Source organism: Narcine bancroftii, chromosome 9 (assembly GCF_036971445.1).
Source record: "Narcine bancroftii isolate sNarBan1 chromosome 9, sNarBan1.hap1, whole genome shotgun sequence".
NCBI classification, from domain to species: domain Eukaryota; kingdom Metazoa; phylum Chordata; class Chondrichthyes; order Torpediniformes; family Narcinidae; genus Narcine; species Narcine bancroftii.
The window spans coordinates 91,206,448-91,224,673 of NC_091477.1; the positions used below are offsets into that span (position 1 = coordinate 91,206,448).

At 36.4% G+C, this 18,226-nt stretch overlaps 1 protein-coding gene across 5 annotated transcripts in view; it reads right to left on the minus strand.

Annotated features, from left to right (window-relative positions):
• Positions 1–18,226, minus strand: part of si (sucrase-isomaltase) — a 244,673-nt gene that overhangs the window by 26,387 nt on the left and 200,060 nt on the right. For all 5 annotated transcript variants that reach the window (XM_069896806.1, XM_069896805.1, XM_069896810.1 and 2 more), the window contains 10 exons: positions 16,747–16,843; positions 14,472–14,584; positions 13,444–13,569; positions 12,463–12,594; positions 12,252–12,362; positions 12,011–12,073; positions 11,681–11,800; positions 11,505–11,589; positions 5,579–5,717; positions 2,118–2,251 (listed from right to left, as the gene is read on the minus strand). In XM_069896806.1, coding sequence (XP_069752907.1) covers positions 2,118–2,251; positions 5,579–5,717; positions 11,505–11,589; positions 11,681–11,800; positions 12,011–12,073; positions 12,252–12,362; positions 12,463–12,594; positions 13,444–13,569; positions 14,472–14,584; positions 16,747–16,843 — 1,120 coding nt within the window. The remainder of the gene's footprint in view (positions 1–2,117; positions 2,252–5,578; positions 5,718–11,504; positions 11,590–11,680; positions 11,801–12,010; positions 12,074–12,251; positions 12,363–12,462; positions 12,595–13,443; positions 13,570–14,471; positions 14,585–16,746; positions 16,844–18,226) is intronic.

Below are 18,226 nucleotides of genomic sequence, written 5' to 3' on the forward strand. Positions count from 1 at the left end.
TTTATTTCAATGCAGATTACTTCTATGTAACTTGCAGTCTTATCTATAAGAGGACAGGGTACTGGGCCATGTGTCCCAAGAGAGCCAGCTTTCAGAACACTAATTTTGGATGTTTGGAATTTCTGTTCTCAGAAGTTTTTAGACCTTTTGAATGAATTAACTTTGTCTCAGAAAAGGCATTTGAACATTTAGAGTTGTCTTATTGGTTGCAACATGTTTCTTTGTAAATATATAATTCAATTGAACCATTTGTCTGCACTCACAGTATTGAACTAAACTATGCAATTCTAATAATTAAAATTGTTTTCCTTCACCTCCTGAATTCTTTGTTCTTAAGGAATAAAAACAAAATGAATTTTGAATTCTGGGAGATTCTCCTGATTGTGTCAGAGACTTGGATTCTCCAGAAAGCCTGCTTGTTTTGCTGAATAAAGAGCTTTTATATCGAAAACTCCGGTTTCCATGTGACTGATTTGCAGTCTCAATATCAATAATTTGAAAGCTAACTGGTGTTTGGCAAGGAATTTGCTGAGTCAGAAGAGGGTGTTCAAACTCATTGAGAACCCCTTCCAACCCGCACAAAGCAACTTGCAGTTGCTCAGGTCAGAAAGAGGTACAGGAGTATCAGACATAGCATCACTAAGCTAAGGAATAGCTTCTTCCTATGGGCTGTGAGAAGGCTGAACAAACAAAAGAATTGCTCACGTTACCAATTCGAGAGTCTCATATTTACAAAATAACAGTCATTTATTTTATTTGTACATATGAATACTTGTCCTGCAGGTGTGTTGTTTTTCTGTATGTGTTATAGCCTGAATACACCTGAGATTGTTTGATCATGGAAGTTAAGCAAGCTTAGAACTGGTCAGCACTTGGAGGGGAGATTGCCTAGAAACACCAGGTGCTGTAGGTTTCTGTGAGGGGTGTTGGACAAAGTGGCGACTCTCTGTCTGCCTTACGGTAAACAAAGGTTAAAGAATTCCATGTATGTTACATTTTAAAGTACTATGTGACAATAATGGAACCTTTTACCTTTATATCTGGTTGTGTGTTTACATGTTTTGCACTGAGGACCAGAGAACGCTGCTTCATTGGGTTGTACTTTTATAATAAGAAGACAATAAACTTGACTTGAACTGCTCATTGGGGAACTCCAGAGTAACTTTATGGGGAGAAAGAAAATCTCACCCCTTGAAGATTACCTGGCTATTATATTGGAAAAAGCAAAACCAACCAAATGCATATTATGTAATAAGAATTGGGGTTATCGGTAAAGTTAACTCTGTTTCAGTCAAAGACATTGAGCAGAGATCTCATTTGGATCTTTTCTGAAAGTTATTCCATGCTGTGGTGGAAAGAATGGGAAGAACACAGCTAATATTATGAAAGATAGGAATAGATTTGAAGAAGAATTGAGGTAAGTTAACAATTTGCAAAGAATTTTCTGAGAGGTGCTGACATGAATTGATGTTCCTGAATTTGAAAGGATCTTAAAGGTTAGAGTGAATACAGTAGCTAAGCAAAGTGAATCATTAACAATGCTAAACTGCATTGAAGAGCTCATCGATTTTTATAGAAGCATTAGTGCTTCCTATCATGGATAGGATACATTGACAACATGATCCAGAGTTTTATGCTACATCCTGTTGTTTTTCAATGCAACCTAATCCAATACAATTACATTAGAAATGGTTTAAAATAATTCAATGATGATATAATGGAGTACGACAATGAGACCAGAAAGGTAGGAAATAGAAGCTCTGTGATGGTTATGCTGCATTACAATTGCCCTTTGTGTCCTTGGGATAAAAGGAGAGGGGAACTAGCAAAGCTCATGTTTTACTTAGATCCAATGAAGTCACCTCTGTCAAAGGAATGCAGAAATGATTGGCAAAGACTGCTTCATGGCTGGTTATGATATTCCTACTCCCACATAGAAAGTCTGTCTGGACTTGCATTGCTCAATTAATCTATATTAGAGACAACAAAGGAGCATAATGATGCTACCACAAAAGATTATTTAAAGAGCACAGTAACATTGAAAGAAAAATAAACAGCAGAATTATATTAAATATTCTTCTGATGATCTAGGATGTTTACACTTAATTTTTTTTTACCAATGATTGATTTGTGCATCTGGTCCCAGGCTGCTGTATTGTCTCCAAGCCAATGCCCTGCCCATCGTCCACTGCTTGGGAAAGTTGAACGAGTGACAACAATCCCTCGCTCTCCAGTTATGTTCTGCAAAGATCTTTGAAACAAATCAAATCAAAGTAATTGTAATCACAGAAAAATTTAGTTTGCATTACTAACAGGGTGAATCATTTGAGAATGAGACTGCTTCAAAAGGCTGTATCTGTTTAGATATAGATAGCCATATCTATTTTGCTAAGAATGTGATGCAAATTCCTATGGGTCAGATCTTGCAGGATTGCTTTACTTCAGTTCAATAGCCTTCAGCCTACATATTGAAACCTTCAATCAACTTCAGATTGGACTGCACTCTTGAATCAAACCCATCTTGGGTGTGCTTTGCAGGAGAGATTTTTGTCCAGTATCAGCAAAAAAATTATTTTGAGATGAGAATGTTGAAGCAAATAAGATATTAAAGTGAGCATGTTCAGTATGCTCTTCAGGGAGCTGGGAAGGTCTGATGACTAAATTGCATTTATTTGAATGCAAGAAGCCTGACAGTACCATAGATGAACTTGGCATGCCTTTAGTATCGGGAACTAGGATATTATAGCCATAATAGAAATGTGGTTTAGGAACAGGAATTGCAGCTCAATGTTCTGGGGTCCAAATGCTGCAGATGTGATAGAGGTCAACAAAAGAGAAAAAAGGGACTTTGCATTTTTGATTAGTGAGAACCCTGTGCCAGAAGATATTCTTGAGGGAACTTAGAAATAAGAAGCAGATGATCACTTTGATGGAAATGTAACCTAGGTACAGTAATTAGAAGAGCAAATCTGTTGGGAGACTGCTAAATGAATCAGAGGGATGTAATAGTGAGATATTAACCCATCATTTTGAGTGGGATTGCCATAATCCCAAGGGCTTAGATATGGTGGAATATGTTAAGTGTCAATAACTTTTTTTCCTCGAGCAATATGCAGAGAGCCTATGAGTGAGGGTGCAACACCAAACCCCTTATTAGAAAACAAGGCAGGGGAACCAGTAACTCGACTAATTTTAAAATAATTGTGGGAATCGATAGGGATGGGCCACATTAAAAGTCTTAAATTAGGAGAAGGCTAATTTTTAATGGAATTGCACAGGAAGGTAAAGATTGTCTGAAGATGCTGTTTGCAGCTAAAGGGATATCTGAAATATGGGATACTTTTAAAAGTGAGAACGGATAAGTTCAGGGACAGAATCTTCCATTTGAGTGAAGGGTAATGCTGGAAGGATTAGTGAATGAGAGATGTCAAAGCTCTGGTAATGAAAAAGGAGCCTCTTCGGCAGCTGGATGGATGGGATCTATTGACATTTGGAAAGGCAATGTTTGATTAGAGACAATCAGCTTGTGAGTGAATATCATATCCCACAAATGTAACTGAGTTGTTAATGAAGAAAAGTTATGATTTCCAAAGGCAGAGTGTGATCTTCATGGACTTTAACAAGTCTCACATGGTAGGCCTGCTGGAAGGTCAGATCATGTGGGATCCAAGGTGAGCTGGCCTAATTAATACAGAATTGACTTGGTCGTAGAAATAGAGGTTGTTTCACATATTTGACTCTTGTGATGAGTGGAGTGCAACAAGGATCACCACTGCATCCACTGTTGTTTGTCTTCTACATTATTGACAGATGACAAAGTTATCACAATAAGTTTGTGGATAACACCAAAATTAGTAGTGATTTTCTAAGATTACAGTATGATATTCATCAATTGGGGAAATGAGCAAAAGAATGGCAGGTGGAATTTAAGTCTGACAAGAGTGAAGTGTTGCATTTTGATAAATTAAACCAGCACACAATAAATTGCAGGGCCCTGGAGTGTGTTATTTTAAAAAAAATAGAAACTTACAAATACAGGGACATGTCAACTTAACAGGACATGTGTGACTCCTGTCAAGGAGCTAAGATAGTGAAGGCATTTGGCATGCTTGCCTTCATTAGTAAGGATATTGAGTACAAGAGTTGGGGCATCACGTGGCAATGATGCAAAATGTTGATGAGCTGCACTTGGAGCATTGGGTGCCATGCTAGTCACATAGTTGTAGTCTGATGCCAACCAGATTCACAAAAATGTTACCATGACTGGAGGGTTGAGGGATGTAGAGAAACTGGATCTGCACCATTTTTTTCTGAACTATAGAAAGCTGAGGAGAGACCGAGTAGAGGTGTACAAAATCATGAGGGGCATAGATGGACGGACAATTTGCCTTTCCTAGGGTAGGGGAGTCTAAAACTAGAGGACATTGAATGAAGGTGAGGTAGGAAAGATTTGAGAGATGTGAGGGTCAAGATTTTGCTGACAATGTCATGAGTAGGTGAAAATAGTGGGTGCATTTACAACGTCGAATATTTGAGACATGAACATGCCTTGTAGTGATGTGGATAAAATGCAGGTATGTGGGACTAGCTTAGATCAACATGGACAAGTTGGGCCAATGTACCTCTTTTGATGCTGTATAACTTGACTCCATATGCATATAATGCCAAAAGTAGGCAAACCCTCACTATTTTCTCCAACACCCACCTCCATGACTATTACTTTTGATCTCTTTTTGCATTGCAATTTGTGTTCTTTGTAATAAAGGTACAGCAATGAACCATTGCCTGCATGTGTCTTAATAGTAAAGCAATCTCAAATTAATCCCATGGATATGCAAATCTGCCTCTCATTTCAAAAAAATTGCTCAGATTATTTGTACAAGGATAACTAATTTCAAATATGATGCTCCCAAATTTAATTACACTGCAATGTAATCATATTTTATCCATCAGGAAAATGTTGAGGTACAATAACCATCAATTTGATGGAATGACGAGACTGGCTCAAATGGTCTAATCCTGAGCCTATTTTTTGTGGAAGTCCTCAGATTGTTCATAGACTCTTATACTGGCAACCTTCCTGTTAAGAAGCATATTATCTTACTAAGCCTGTCATACAGCTGACCCTCTCTGCTACAGAATCATACACTGTTTCATAAAGCTACATTGATTTTTTTCCTAGTCTTCAGTTCCCTTAAACTATTGCCCTTCAGATCTGAAAATACAGGGCAAAGTGACCTATTTTTCCTTTAACTTTTCATCATAAGATCAATTAGATTTCCATTTCATTTGAAATGAACTTCATTTACACATGTAAATTGTGATTCTACCATCTCCAAGATTATTGCAATGCAGACATGGAAATATCAATGAAATTTGGATACACAAATAGTCTCAATATGTAATTTTTTGTGCAGATAAATATATAAACATTAAGTAAATAATTGATTCCAAATTAATTCAAAGATTGCAGGTTTTCTCTTTATGCATTGCATTCTTTAACATCTGTCATGTTGGCCACAATGCTTTCATGTAATTTTTAAATTGTGCAATTCCTACAATATAATCTCCAACTTACTTCAAGGTTGGTTTTGTTTGCGACCATCCATAGAGGTTGTGCACATCATAATGTCTCTGTGAAGTTCCGTCAGCCAAAAATTGTTCACTCTCCATGCATAAGGTTTTATGGTGCAGTCCTATGTGTTTTGAATCAAGTGCTTGGAAAGAAAAAGTATACATCTGTTTAAATATAAATGGCAGCAAAAATATAGAGTAATGAGAGGGAAGAGGGTGTGGGAAGGAACGTACACGGGGGGGAAGGGAGAGCGAGTGTGTAAGTGAGAGAGCAAGCATGAGAGAGGGGAGCACGACAGAGCGTGCAAGAGGGGTTGGGAGAGAGAGGAATGATACATGTTCCACTTTTACATCAAGATCTCACACTTGCAGACTGCTGAAGTTCACCTTTAAAAAGGGACAAGACCCTCAACACTTGATAAGTCTTCAATTAAATCAGAGTCTTGAATTAGAGAAATGGATTAGTGAGTTAGAAAAGGAATTTTAGAGACGCTACAGAAGATCAGAAAATAGAATTGTCTAGGTTGAAACTGGAAGATAATACTTTACAATCTTATCAATTTGAATGTATGATTAACAGGACTAAACAACGATATTATGAATGGGGAGAGAAAGCACATAAGGTATTGGCATGGCAATTAAAGAAAGAACAGGTTTCGAGGACTATTAATGCTGTTAGACGGAATTCGCTTATTACGTATGAACCTCGTGAGATTAATGATGAATTTTGTTCATTTTATAAAAAGTTATATACATCTGATGAAAAACAAGAAAACGGATCGATTGATTTTTTTTAAATATAATCACAGTTGAATTTACTGACATTAGAGGATGTAGATATACAGGAGTTGGAAGCACCATTTACTGATTTGGAAATTAAAATGGCTATGAGAGAAATGCCGAATGGTAAATCGCCTGGTGATGATGGATTTTCGGTCGAATTTTATAAATTTTTTTATGATGACTTCTCTACAGTGTTTGGAGATGTACTACGTCAGGTTGGAGAACATTATGAATTGCCTGAGTCTTGTTCCAGAGCTTTAATTACAGTAATTCCAAAGAAAGATAGAGATCCTTTGAAAGTATCCTCACATAGACCAATTTCATTGTTGAATGTAGATTATAAAATTATAGCTAAAATTTTAGCAAATAGATTGGCTAAATTTTTACCTAAATTGATTCATATGCATCAGACAAGTTTTATAAAGAATAGATATGCCTCGGATAATATTTTACGTGTGATTAGTTTGATTAATAGATTTTGACAATCTTCAGACCATCCGATGGTGATATCTGTAGATGCCAAAAAAGCATTTGATAGAGTTGAGTGGAATTTTTTGTTCAATCGGTTGGATTAAGGCTTTATATAGTAAACTGGTAGCTAGAGTACTGATGAATGGTTTGATTTCAGAACCATTTAAATTGACCCGATCTACTTGCCAAGGTTGTCCTTTATCACCAGCTTTATTTGCGTTAGTGATCGAACCTTTGGCACAGTTGATAAGACAAAATAGACAGATACAAGGTATGAAAGTTTTAGATGAGGAATATAAAATTAATTTATTTGCCGATGATGTATCTAACAAATCCAGTTCAATCACTTTTGCATTTGAAGGAGTGTTTGATGCAATATGGATGTCTTTCTGGATATAAAGTTAATTGAGAAAAAAGTGAAATATTACCAGTGAGTGAAGAATATTCTTAATTTGAGATGGACGGATTGAATTAAGTATTTGGGTATAATTATGGATGCTAATTATCAATCTTTATATAAATTAAATTATGTTCCATTAATAAAAAAAATTAAAATTGATTTTATTAAATGGAAAGATTTACCTATTAATTTATTGGGTAGAAAAAATACAATTAAGATGAATATTTTTCCACGTATGCAATATTTATTTCAATCTATTCCGTATTTACTTGATTATTTTTTTTGAGATTTGAATAAAGTGGTTAGGGAATTTTTATGGAGAGGTAAATTTTCAAGAGTAGCTTTGAATACATTAACTTGGAAATATGACTTAGGGGGATTATGTTTACCACATTTTCAAAATTATTATGAAGCAGCCCAATTTAAATTTATTAGTTCATTGATGGATTTGGAACGACCCCCTAGCTGGGCCAAAATTGAGATGGCAAATATCTCTGAATTTGAAATACATTAGTTTTTGTTTAGATGGAATGTAACTTTGTTACAGAACATAATGTGCCTATATTGAAACATTTAATGAAGTTATGGATAAAGAAAAAATGATAGTTTCTAGGGGTGAATTATTGGCCTTCACTCCATTGTATAATGATCAACTTATTTCTTTCTTAATACATAATCGAAGTTTATTATATTGGAGATTTAAAGGTGTGGAAAATTTGGGAGATTGTTTTAAAGAAGGTAAATTTTTATCTTTTGACCAGATGAGGGACAGTAATGGTATTGATAAGAATTCTTTGTTTCTTTATTATCAAATTCGATCGTTGGTAAAACGTGTTTGGTAGAGATATTATCTTACCTGAAATGACTAAATTTGAGACTTTTCTTATGAAGGCACCAGAGAAGGGTTATATTTCATTTATGTATCAAATATTACAGGATGGTATGGATAAAAAGGGTTGGGATAAATCCAAAGGTAAATGGGAAGTGGATATCGGTTTTACTTTCTGAGGATGATTGGTTAGATATTTGTTATGATAGTGTAATTAGACTGATAAATGCATGCTATGCAATGATTAATTATAATTTTTTTTACATCAACTATACTTAACACCTGAAAAACTAAAAAAGTATGGTTTTCATGAATCAGATTTGTGTTTTAGATGTGGTAACTCTGTTGGAACTTTTTTCATGCGGTTTGGTCATGCAGCTGACATGGACATTTACCCCTTCCATAAATCTTCGTCTGCGAAGCCAAGCCAAAGAAGAAGAAAAGATAGATAGATATATAGATATATATATCGTTTGTGGCTGACCAGTCCGATGCGGGACAGGCAGACACGATTGCAGCGGTTGCAAGGGAAAATTGGTTGGTTGGGGTTGGGTGTTGGGTTTTTCCTCCTTTGCCTTTTGTCAGTGAGGTGGGCTCTGCGGTCTTCTTCAAAGGAGGCTGCTGCCCGCCAAACTGTGAGGCGCCAAGATGCACGGTTTGAGGCGTTATCAGCCCACTGGCGGTGGTCAATGTGGCAGGCACCAAGAGATTTCTTTAGGCAGTCCTTGTACCTTTTCTTTGGTGCACCTCTGTCACGGTGGCCAGTGGAGAGCTCGCCATATAATACGATCTTGGGAAGGCGATGGTCCTCCATTCTGGAGACGTGACCCATCCAGCGCAGCTGGATCTTCAGCAGCGTGGACTCGATGCTGTCGACCTCTGCCATCTCGAGTACCTCGACGTTAGGGGTGTGAGCGCTCCAATGGATGTTGAGGATGGAGCGGAGACAACGCTGGTGGAAGCGTTCTAGGAGCCGTAGGTGGTGCCGGTAGAGGACCCATGATTCGGAGCCGAACAGGAGTGTGGGTATGACAACGGCTCTGTATACGCTTATCTTTGTGAGGTTTTTCAGTTGGTTGTTTTTCCAGACTCTTTTGTGTAGTCTTCCAAAGGCGCTATTTGCCTTGGCGAGTCTGTTGTCTATCTCATTGTCGATCCTTGCATCTGATGAAATGGTGCAGCCGAGATAGGTAAACTGGTTGACCGTTTTGAGTTTTGTGTGCCCGATGGAGATGTGGGGGGGCTGGTAGTCATGGTGGGGAGCTGGCTGATGGAGGACCTCAGTTTTCTTCAGGCTGACTTCCAGGCCAAACATTTTGGCAGTTTCCGCAAAGCAGGATGTCAAGCGCTGAAGAGCTGGCTCTGAATGGGCAACTAAAGCGGCATCATCTGCAAAGAGTAGTTCACGGACAAGTTTCTCTTGTGTCTTGGTGTGAGCTTGCAGGCGCCTCAGATTGAAGAGACTGCCATCCGTGCGGTACCGGATGTAAACAGCGTCTTCATTGTTGGGGTCTTTCATGGCTTGGTTCAGCATCATGCTGAAGAAGATTGAAAAGAGGGTTGGTGCGAGAACACAGCCTTGCTTCACGCCATTGTTAATGGAGAAGGGTTCAGAGAGCTCATTGCTGTATCTGACCCGACCTTGTTGGTTTTCGTGCAGTTGGATAATCATGTTGAGGAACTTTGGGGGACATCCGATGCGCTCTAGTATTTGGCAAAGCCCTTTCCTGCTCACGGTGTCGAAGGCTTTGGTGAGGTCAACAAAGGTGATGTAGAGTCCTTTGTTTTGTTCTCTGCACTTTTCTTGGAGCTGTCTGAGGGCAAAGACCATGTCAGTGGTTCCTCTGTTTGCGCGAAAGCCGCACTGTGATTCTGGGAGAATATTCTCAGCGACACTAGGTATTATTCTATTTAGTAGAATCCTAGCGAAGATTTTGCCTGCAATGGAGAGCAACGTCAGATCTGTCAGATCTAAAGGTATTTTAATCTTATACAAGTATTATAGAAACTCTTTCTTCCAAAAAGATTGTGTCTAATATCTATCTATCTATCTATCTATATCTCTCTCTCTCTCTCTATATATATATATAGATATATATCTATATCTATAGATATATATCTATATCTATAGATATATATCTATATCTATAGATATATATCTATATCTATAGATATATATCTATATCTATAGATATATATCTATATCTATAGATATATATCTATATCTATAGATATATATCTATATCTATCTATATCTATATCTATCTATATCTATATCTATCTATATCTATATCTATCTATATCTATATCTATCTATATCTATATCTATCTATATCTATATATATCTATATCTATATCTATATCTATCTATATCTATATCTATCTATATAGATATATATCTATATATAGATATATCTATATATAGATATATATATAGATATCTATATCTATATCTATAGATATAGATATAGATATATAGATATAGATAGATATAGATATAGATAGATATATATCTATATAGATAGATATAGATATAGATAGATATAGATATAGATATAAATATATATAGATATAGATATATATAGATATAGATAGATATAGATATATAGATATAGATATAGATATATATATATATATATATAGAGAGAGAGAGAGATATAGATAGATAGATAGATATTAGACACAATCTTTTTGGAAGAAAGAGTTTCTATAATACTTGTATAAGATTAAAATACCTTTAGATCTGACAGTATTTTTATTGGGTAGTTTGCAACCTCTGAAAGGTTTGGGATTAGATAAGTTTCAACTTGCTTTTGTATATTTAGCTTTATCTGTAGCAAAAAAAATGTATTGCTAGTACATGGAAAGATAAGAATATGATTGATATTAATAGATGAAATATTGTTTAATAATGGAAAAAATTACATTTTTTTGCATGATAACTATAGTTTCTTTATTAATAAGTGGTTGCTATATTCAGAATGTTTACATTTTGATTTACATTGATTAGATCTTAATTTTTTCATATTTTTTTTTCTTCTCTTTATGGCTCTCCTTAGGAGAGTTGGCTGAAGGGGGGGGGGGGGTTTCTTTTTTTTGATATATATAAAATATAACATTCATGTTTATTGTTGTATATGTTACTTATTTTCTGTAATGTAAATGAATAAATAAAGTTTAAAAAAAAACACTTGATAAGTCTTCAGGCCACAGAAGGAACTTTGTAAAAATGACAAGTTCCATTGCACTAATTATTTCATTACTTGATTAATTTTACAACCAATTGTTCAATGGATCAGAGAGAGCATAATTCAGTTCTCAGAATTACACCAACTTTAAATACCTGTTTAAATAAGAAAGCCTACAGCCAAGGTATCTCACAGCTCAAATATCTCTTGTAATTTCTCAGAGTCATTTCACAAATTTATTAATTAAAAATATCCTAACCTGGCATATAGGGTGGAGTGTTCAAACTGGATTCACTGCAGCCTTCAGTGGATCCATGAACAAAGTTTGCTGGTTCATTCATGTCCTATAAAGAAAAGGCCAAATGAACAAAAATAATTTATTTTACTACTAATTTGAAATAGGAATTGCTTCTGACAGAGAAAGTGAACACTTACGATCCAAATCCCGTCAAACTTCACACCATTATTGTGGTAATAATCCTTAATTGCTTCATGCCACCATTCTATGGTTACATTTTTGAAGAAGTCTGGGAATGCAGCAAAAGCCCTGTAATTCTGCAACACAAGATTATTACTTTAAACATAAACTGGGAAAATGCCTTGTGAACTTCATTCAGGATTCTTCTCTGGGCTAAACTTCAAAAACAATTTCAACTTAATGTCTTGAGTTTACCCTGTCAAAGCAAATACATGGCAAACTATTCAGCTTCAGTTAAGTATTAAATTCACACATTTTAGATAAAGGTGTTGATAAATACGACTTACTTTCACTTGATAATCCCAATCTTTTGATGTGTCCACAGTTACATTTGGAAAATCTGGCCATACCTGTAATAGTGATTCAAAGGTTCATGGGTTACAAATCCATTATACATTATGCAACCGTTGAAAACAACATTTCAATTATGGTACTAAACCATTAAAAAATTTGCCTTCAATTGGTGTGAATGTACTCACAGCATTGCTTAACATGAAATATCTTTCACAATTGAAAAATGTTGATTACCTTCCCCCACACGATATCAGAACTATTTTTCCATTTAATGAACACATTTTTATCAATTCCATTTTGAAATGCTGCGTAAGGCTCTGTTTCATTTCCTGCAATTGCTGGATCCTGAATGGCCAAAAGAGAAGTCATATCACAAGGTTAATGATAAAAATTTCCAATTATAATTAATTTAGTATTTAAAGAAAGTATAATACCAGAAGCTTACCAAAATTATGATGGTTCTCATTCCTTCATTTCTCATTTCATTGAACAAATCTGGTAATTTTTGAAAGTCATCCTTATCAAGGGTAAAGTCCATCTGCCGCTCCATGTAATCAATGTCAACGTATTGAACATCCTTCAACCAAAGACTTACTTTAGGTAAAAATTGTCTAGAGACTTGTTTCAAAAATGGCGATGCCCAAAACTAGAGGGTATAGGTTTAAAGTGAGGGCTCGAGGGGATTGGAGAAAAAGGATTTCAATTCAGTGGGTGGATGCAATTTGGAATGCACTGCCTGAAAAGGTGTTGGTAATTTAATGTCTGGATGTGCACTTGATATGCCAAGGCATGAAGGCCATGAACCAAGTTCTGATAAACAGGATTTGTAGTTAAAGATTTGGCACCTTTGGTGAGGTGCAGAGGAGGCTTGGAATGTAACACATTAATTATAAGGAACAATTGGACAAGCTTGGATTATTTTCTCTAGTGCTGAAGGATGAGCTGATAGGGATGAATAAAATTGTGAGAGGCATAGATGGAGCAGATGAAACTTAAAAATGTCAAATGCTATGGTGCGTAGGTTTAAGGTGAGATAGTTTAAAAAGAAATGTGAGGCATGATTTTTCCCCTCCCCAAACACAGAATGGAAAGCATTGGAATAACCTGCCAGAGGAGATGTGATAGCTCCATTTAAGGGGCATTTAAAAAGACAAATGACAGGGAATGGAGGGATTCAGAATGTATGTCGACAGACAGATGGGATTAGTTTGGCACAGAAATGCTGAGCCTAAGGGCTCTGTGGTTTATATTGTTCAACATTCTAGTTGGCATGGATTTGGAGGCCAAAGGCTGAGTATTGCATCAATGCCTATCTGAAACCAATACCAGTAGGTGCAAGTTGAGATGGAAGTCCTCTTTTGTCCTTGATTTAAAAATGCATTATTTGTCAATAAAATACTTGCATATTCAGGCATGACAAACTTACGTATGGTATTTTTGCATTCTTCATGTCTCTGTACAAATCAGCAATTTCCCCATCATTCACGTACCCATATCGACATAATTGGAACCCTAGTGACCAATAGGGTGGCAGGAATGGACGCCCAATAAGCTGGACAAAAAAGAAAGTTGAATATTTGATTTTTAAATAGTGTAATAAACAAAGTTATACCTATGCACATCCAAGGTGCAAATGTAGCTCAGTATGCAAGGGGCACTACTAAAATTTTAAATTATTACAATATAGGCCATTGGGCCCATCAAATTCATGCTAGCTCTGAGCAAACCATCAATTCTATTCTCCTATTATTTCCCTGCATCAATATTCTCATTTACTCACCCTCTCTCTGGATAATTTACAGTAGCACTCAACTGATGGTTTCCTATTAAGAAACTGAACACTCAGGGCAAACTCATCTGGTTACAGGAGAAATGTGCAAACACCAACCTGACAGCAAGGAGATCAAGATTATGACTGGAACTATGAGGTAGTCACTCTACTTGCCTCTTGACTTCTGTCTTAAAGCAATGTAGTAAACTCTAATGACCTCTTGAAATAACCATATATTATAACGATGACACCAAACCCATGAATAAATAACTGTTGCGAATTCACACTGGATTTCTTTGCAATATTGAAGCTTTCTTTATAGAATCATAAAAATACAATGACATGTCCATTTAGCCCAATATATTTGTGCAGTCATTTTGACTAATTCTACTTCCAGATCTACATCTGGGTTGAAGCCTATCAAGTGCATAATTGGGTATTTCATATGGAGGAGGATTAGAATCTATGCTATCGTATCTGCCATAACACCATCCAATAAAAAAAAATATATATATATATATATTTTTTTTTAAATTTAGATATACACCACAGATAATATGCTCTTCTGGCCCATGAGCTAGCTCACTCTGACCTAAAATCACCTTTGTAAAGTTTCACCCTGTGAACTTCCCTTCAAATCCATACTCTCGAGTTATTTTATTTGAACTGAAGAAAATACTTACTGAAGTGTATTGTGCAACTACATCTTCTGGAGTTGGACCAAGTACCATATAAAAATCTAGGATTCCTCCAATCGTATGATATGTTAGAGCAGGAAATGGCTGTAGTGTCACATCTGGAAGAAAATAATACATTTTCTCAATTGTAGAAATTCAGTGAGAGCATAAAACTAGCACTGACTATTAAGAGCAATGGCATTTTACATGGCTGTTTGAAAGGATCTAATATTTCAAGGAGGCACCTCCAATGGGCACTCAGGAACTGATAATTGTTCATACTTATGCATCAGTATTGCATATAAAGGACCTACTGCAACGAACTCTAGCCCAGCACTGAGAACTTGACACAGGTCAGACCCCTACTTTTTGTCGTGTTACCTGCTCTGACGCTGTCTCCCTCAAGACTTCCCACCCAATATTCATGATGACCACCTGATAGCTCCCCCTGCTCTAACTTCTGGATCCAGGCAACGATCTGCAGGCACTCCTTCTCCTACCAGGCCCCAATCTCCAACCACTATCCCATCCTTCATGACCCCCTCCCTCTCCAGGTTCTCTACCTGCCCTTTGATCTTCTGCCAGTCCTCAAGTTGCACATCCAGCCTCCCTTTCACTCACAGGCTCTGGACTCTCTGTAGGGTCTTTTGCAGACACCAGAACCAAATTAGTTCTTGGCATGCCACAATGACACTTTACCAAACTTTTAATTGTGCAATAATTTCTAGGCCAGTAAATATTGGTGAGTGAATTCCAGAGATTTATTTTCACACTTTATGGTTTATTGTTTAACTTCATTCTGTTCATCAAATGCATAATTTTACTCTTTCAATATAACTTAGTTCTTTTAGAATATCAACTCAAACTCCAAAGCTTAATTTTATCCTTCCTGTGGTTGGTTTATTTATATTATAATGCTTTGGATCTTTAACCTTCTGATTATCATCAGCTGTCATTCTTTGGATCTTGGATTGTTTATCAGCTTATACCAATCAACATTGATATTTATATTGACTGCATTGATGGCTTTTAAAATCAAAATCTTGCACATTAAGGCAGAATCAAAGTACACTTGGACCATCAGATGACAACATGAATATATGATGCAAGCTAAATTGATTTGGCATCAACTGGTTAGAGTTACATGCAGTTGTTCATGGAGACGGATTTGATGCTTTGGTAGTTACAACCTCAGCTGCATTGATGAAAATTCGGATCCTGCACATTCGAAGGAGGTGAGGTCAGTGGTACAATTGATGGCTCAATCTGACATGCCATCACTAAGCTGGTCCCCTGCCATGTACGTGCCCCACACAGTGCAGAGCAGCCCCTGATCGCCATGTGTGAGAACTTGACAGAATCCCGTTGGATGGCTCTCTGCCTTATGACAAATTGATCATTGCAAGATCCAGGGATTACATGAGCATCCTGTGGACTTGCCTGAACTCTAGAGAGCAGCGGGGCAGCAGAAGGGTGGGGGGGGGGAAGAGAGAGAGAAATACCATCCATTGAGAAAGAGATGGTGACCATGGCAGCAGACCAGCAGGGGGTTAGTGGCTGAGGGTGTCACACAGGCTTCAGTCAGCTAGAGACTAGTTCGTGGAAACTAGGTATCGGAGCTGGGATTCAAGAGGAAGCTGAGGGGCCTCCGTCACAATCAGGAAGCCTTCAGTGGCTAAGGTTTGGAGCTGGAGCTCAGGCTGCAGAAGTGCTGGATACTCAGAGACTCTGATGGGACTCTCTTCTCTTTCTCTTATTGTAGGGGGCACTGGTCTCAAGCGACTCTTTGTTTGCCTTACGGCAGACAAAAGTTAAAGAATATCATGCAATTTACATTTTTAATGTATTATAACTTGACGATAAAAGGAACCTTATTAATAACAAAAATATTTAAGAAAACATGCTTGATCTTTTGAGCTGAAGATACCAAACAATTTTCAAATTGTTTTATTTTGTTCAGGCGTGTGCTTACATTTTGCTCATATCTTGATTAAGGGCTCAAGCACGAAACGTTGGTTATGTATTTTTATCTTTGCTACCCTGTTTGACCTGCTGAGTTTCTCCAGCTTTGTGTTTTTACTTCAATCATGGAATCTGCCAACTTTTGTGTTTTAGTTCAATTTTGAAATAGAACTGCCATTAAGGTCAAATGCAGGCAAAATCAGAATTTAAACGATATTTTTTTTGCATATTTTAGTCAAACTGCATTTCTGTTTGGATTTTGATGCAAAAATTAAAATGATTACTATTTAAAAAAATCAAAAGGCCAAATTTAACTTACCCATTGCATTGCTGTTCATTAAAAGTACACCATGTGCTTTGAAATCCTCTTCAAGGCCCATATAAAAGGGGTGGCTCCCGTAGCAGTTCATTTTATACTGTGAATATTTAAAGAAAGTCTTAGCATCTGTGTAAAAAAAAAAACTCAGAACATCTTCATGTTAAACTGGAGTTCATTAGCTGGCATTTTTTTCATGTTAACATTATTTTTCTGATGAAAGCTCACTGATCTGAATCATTGATTCCATCTGATTTTATCCATTCATGCTGCTGAGATTCTAATCATTCTATTTTTGTCATTATTTTTCAGGTAATGTATTCAGTTGTTAAATGCTGACCAGGAACCAAATGTACAGTTCTGACAAAGTGGGTACAACCAGTGTGAGGAGATGCAATGGTTTTTTTTTAGTGTGCACACCTAAAATCTGAATAAATCCTCTGTGCATTTGCCAGCAATATTGGGTTACTCTAAGGAAGATGAGTGTTGAGAATGATTTAGCTATGGATACAGCATGAACATTATCTGACTGAATAATGAAGCAGGCATAAAGATTTGTGGCCTGATTCCTGCTTCAGTTTCCTGTGAGGCAATCTGCATCAATTCTACTCTCTTAGCCAGTCAATGTGGTCACATGCTAATAAAATCTAGTTTATCAAATTATCAGAAAGCATAGCCGAGAAAGGTAGAAATGCAAACTTAGGAGCAAGAAATACCCATCCTCCTAAATGAATTGTTCTCTGACACCCCACAGTAATTTCTGAGCATCCAATTCACAGCCATCAATCCTCTCTGGTCTCTAAATTCCCCAGTTCCTCAGATCTGACCTATCCATTCGCAGGTTTCCTTGGAATAAATGAGGGCCTCTACAACAAGCAGGAAAAGGTATAAACATGGCTTTCTCATTCCTCAATATTCAGATGCACAAAATGTTCTGCAACCTCTGTGCTCCTTAAGATGACTTTTCATCAGAGCTCTTCAGAAGTGCAGTTAAATTGTTCACTGAAATATTAACATGTTCCTTTCTGCATTCTAATGCTTTATTTCAGAATTTAATGCAGTGATTTCATTAATTTAACTTATTAATAATTTATTGCTATGAAATTGAAAGAGATGTTGAATTTTCCATGCAATATCCAACATATTTACTCTTTCTAGATAAAGATTGCATGAAGTGCTTTGGGTACTTGGTAATGGGAATCTCTTGAACATATTAAGTATAAATTGGGTACATTCGCTAATCAGTACCTACTAAAGAATCACAGGTGATTTTTTTCAGTATTTACATTATAATGCAATATAATAAATTATGCTTCTATTAAATTTAGATCTACATATTTATTTTAATAAAGTCATTGGCTCTTTTTCAGAAAATTGAAATGCAAGTTGTTTTTTCTCCAGTAAAGACAAGATATTATAATTGTAGAAAACTGCAGTGCAATGAGTATGAGATTATATTACAAAATGATGCCAGTTGTGCTCC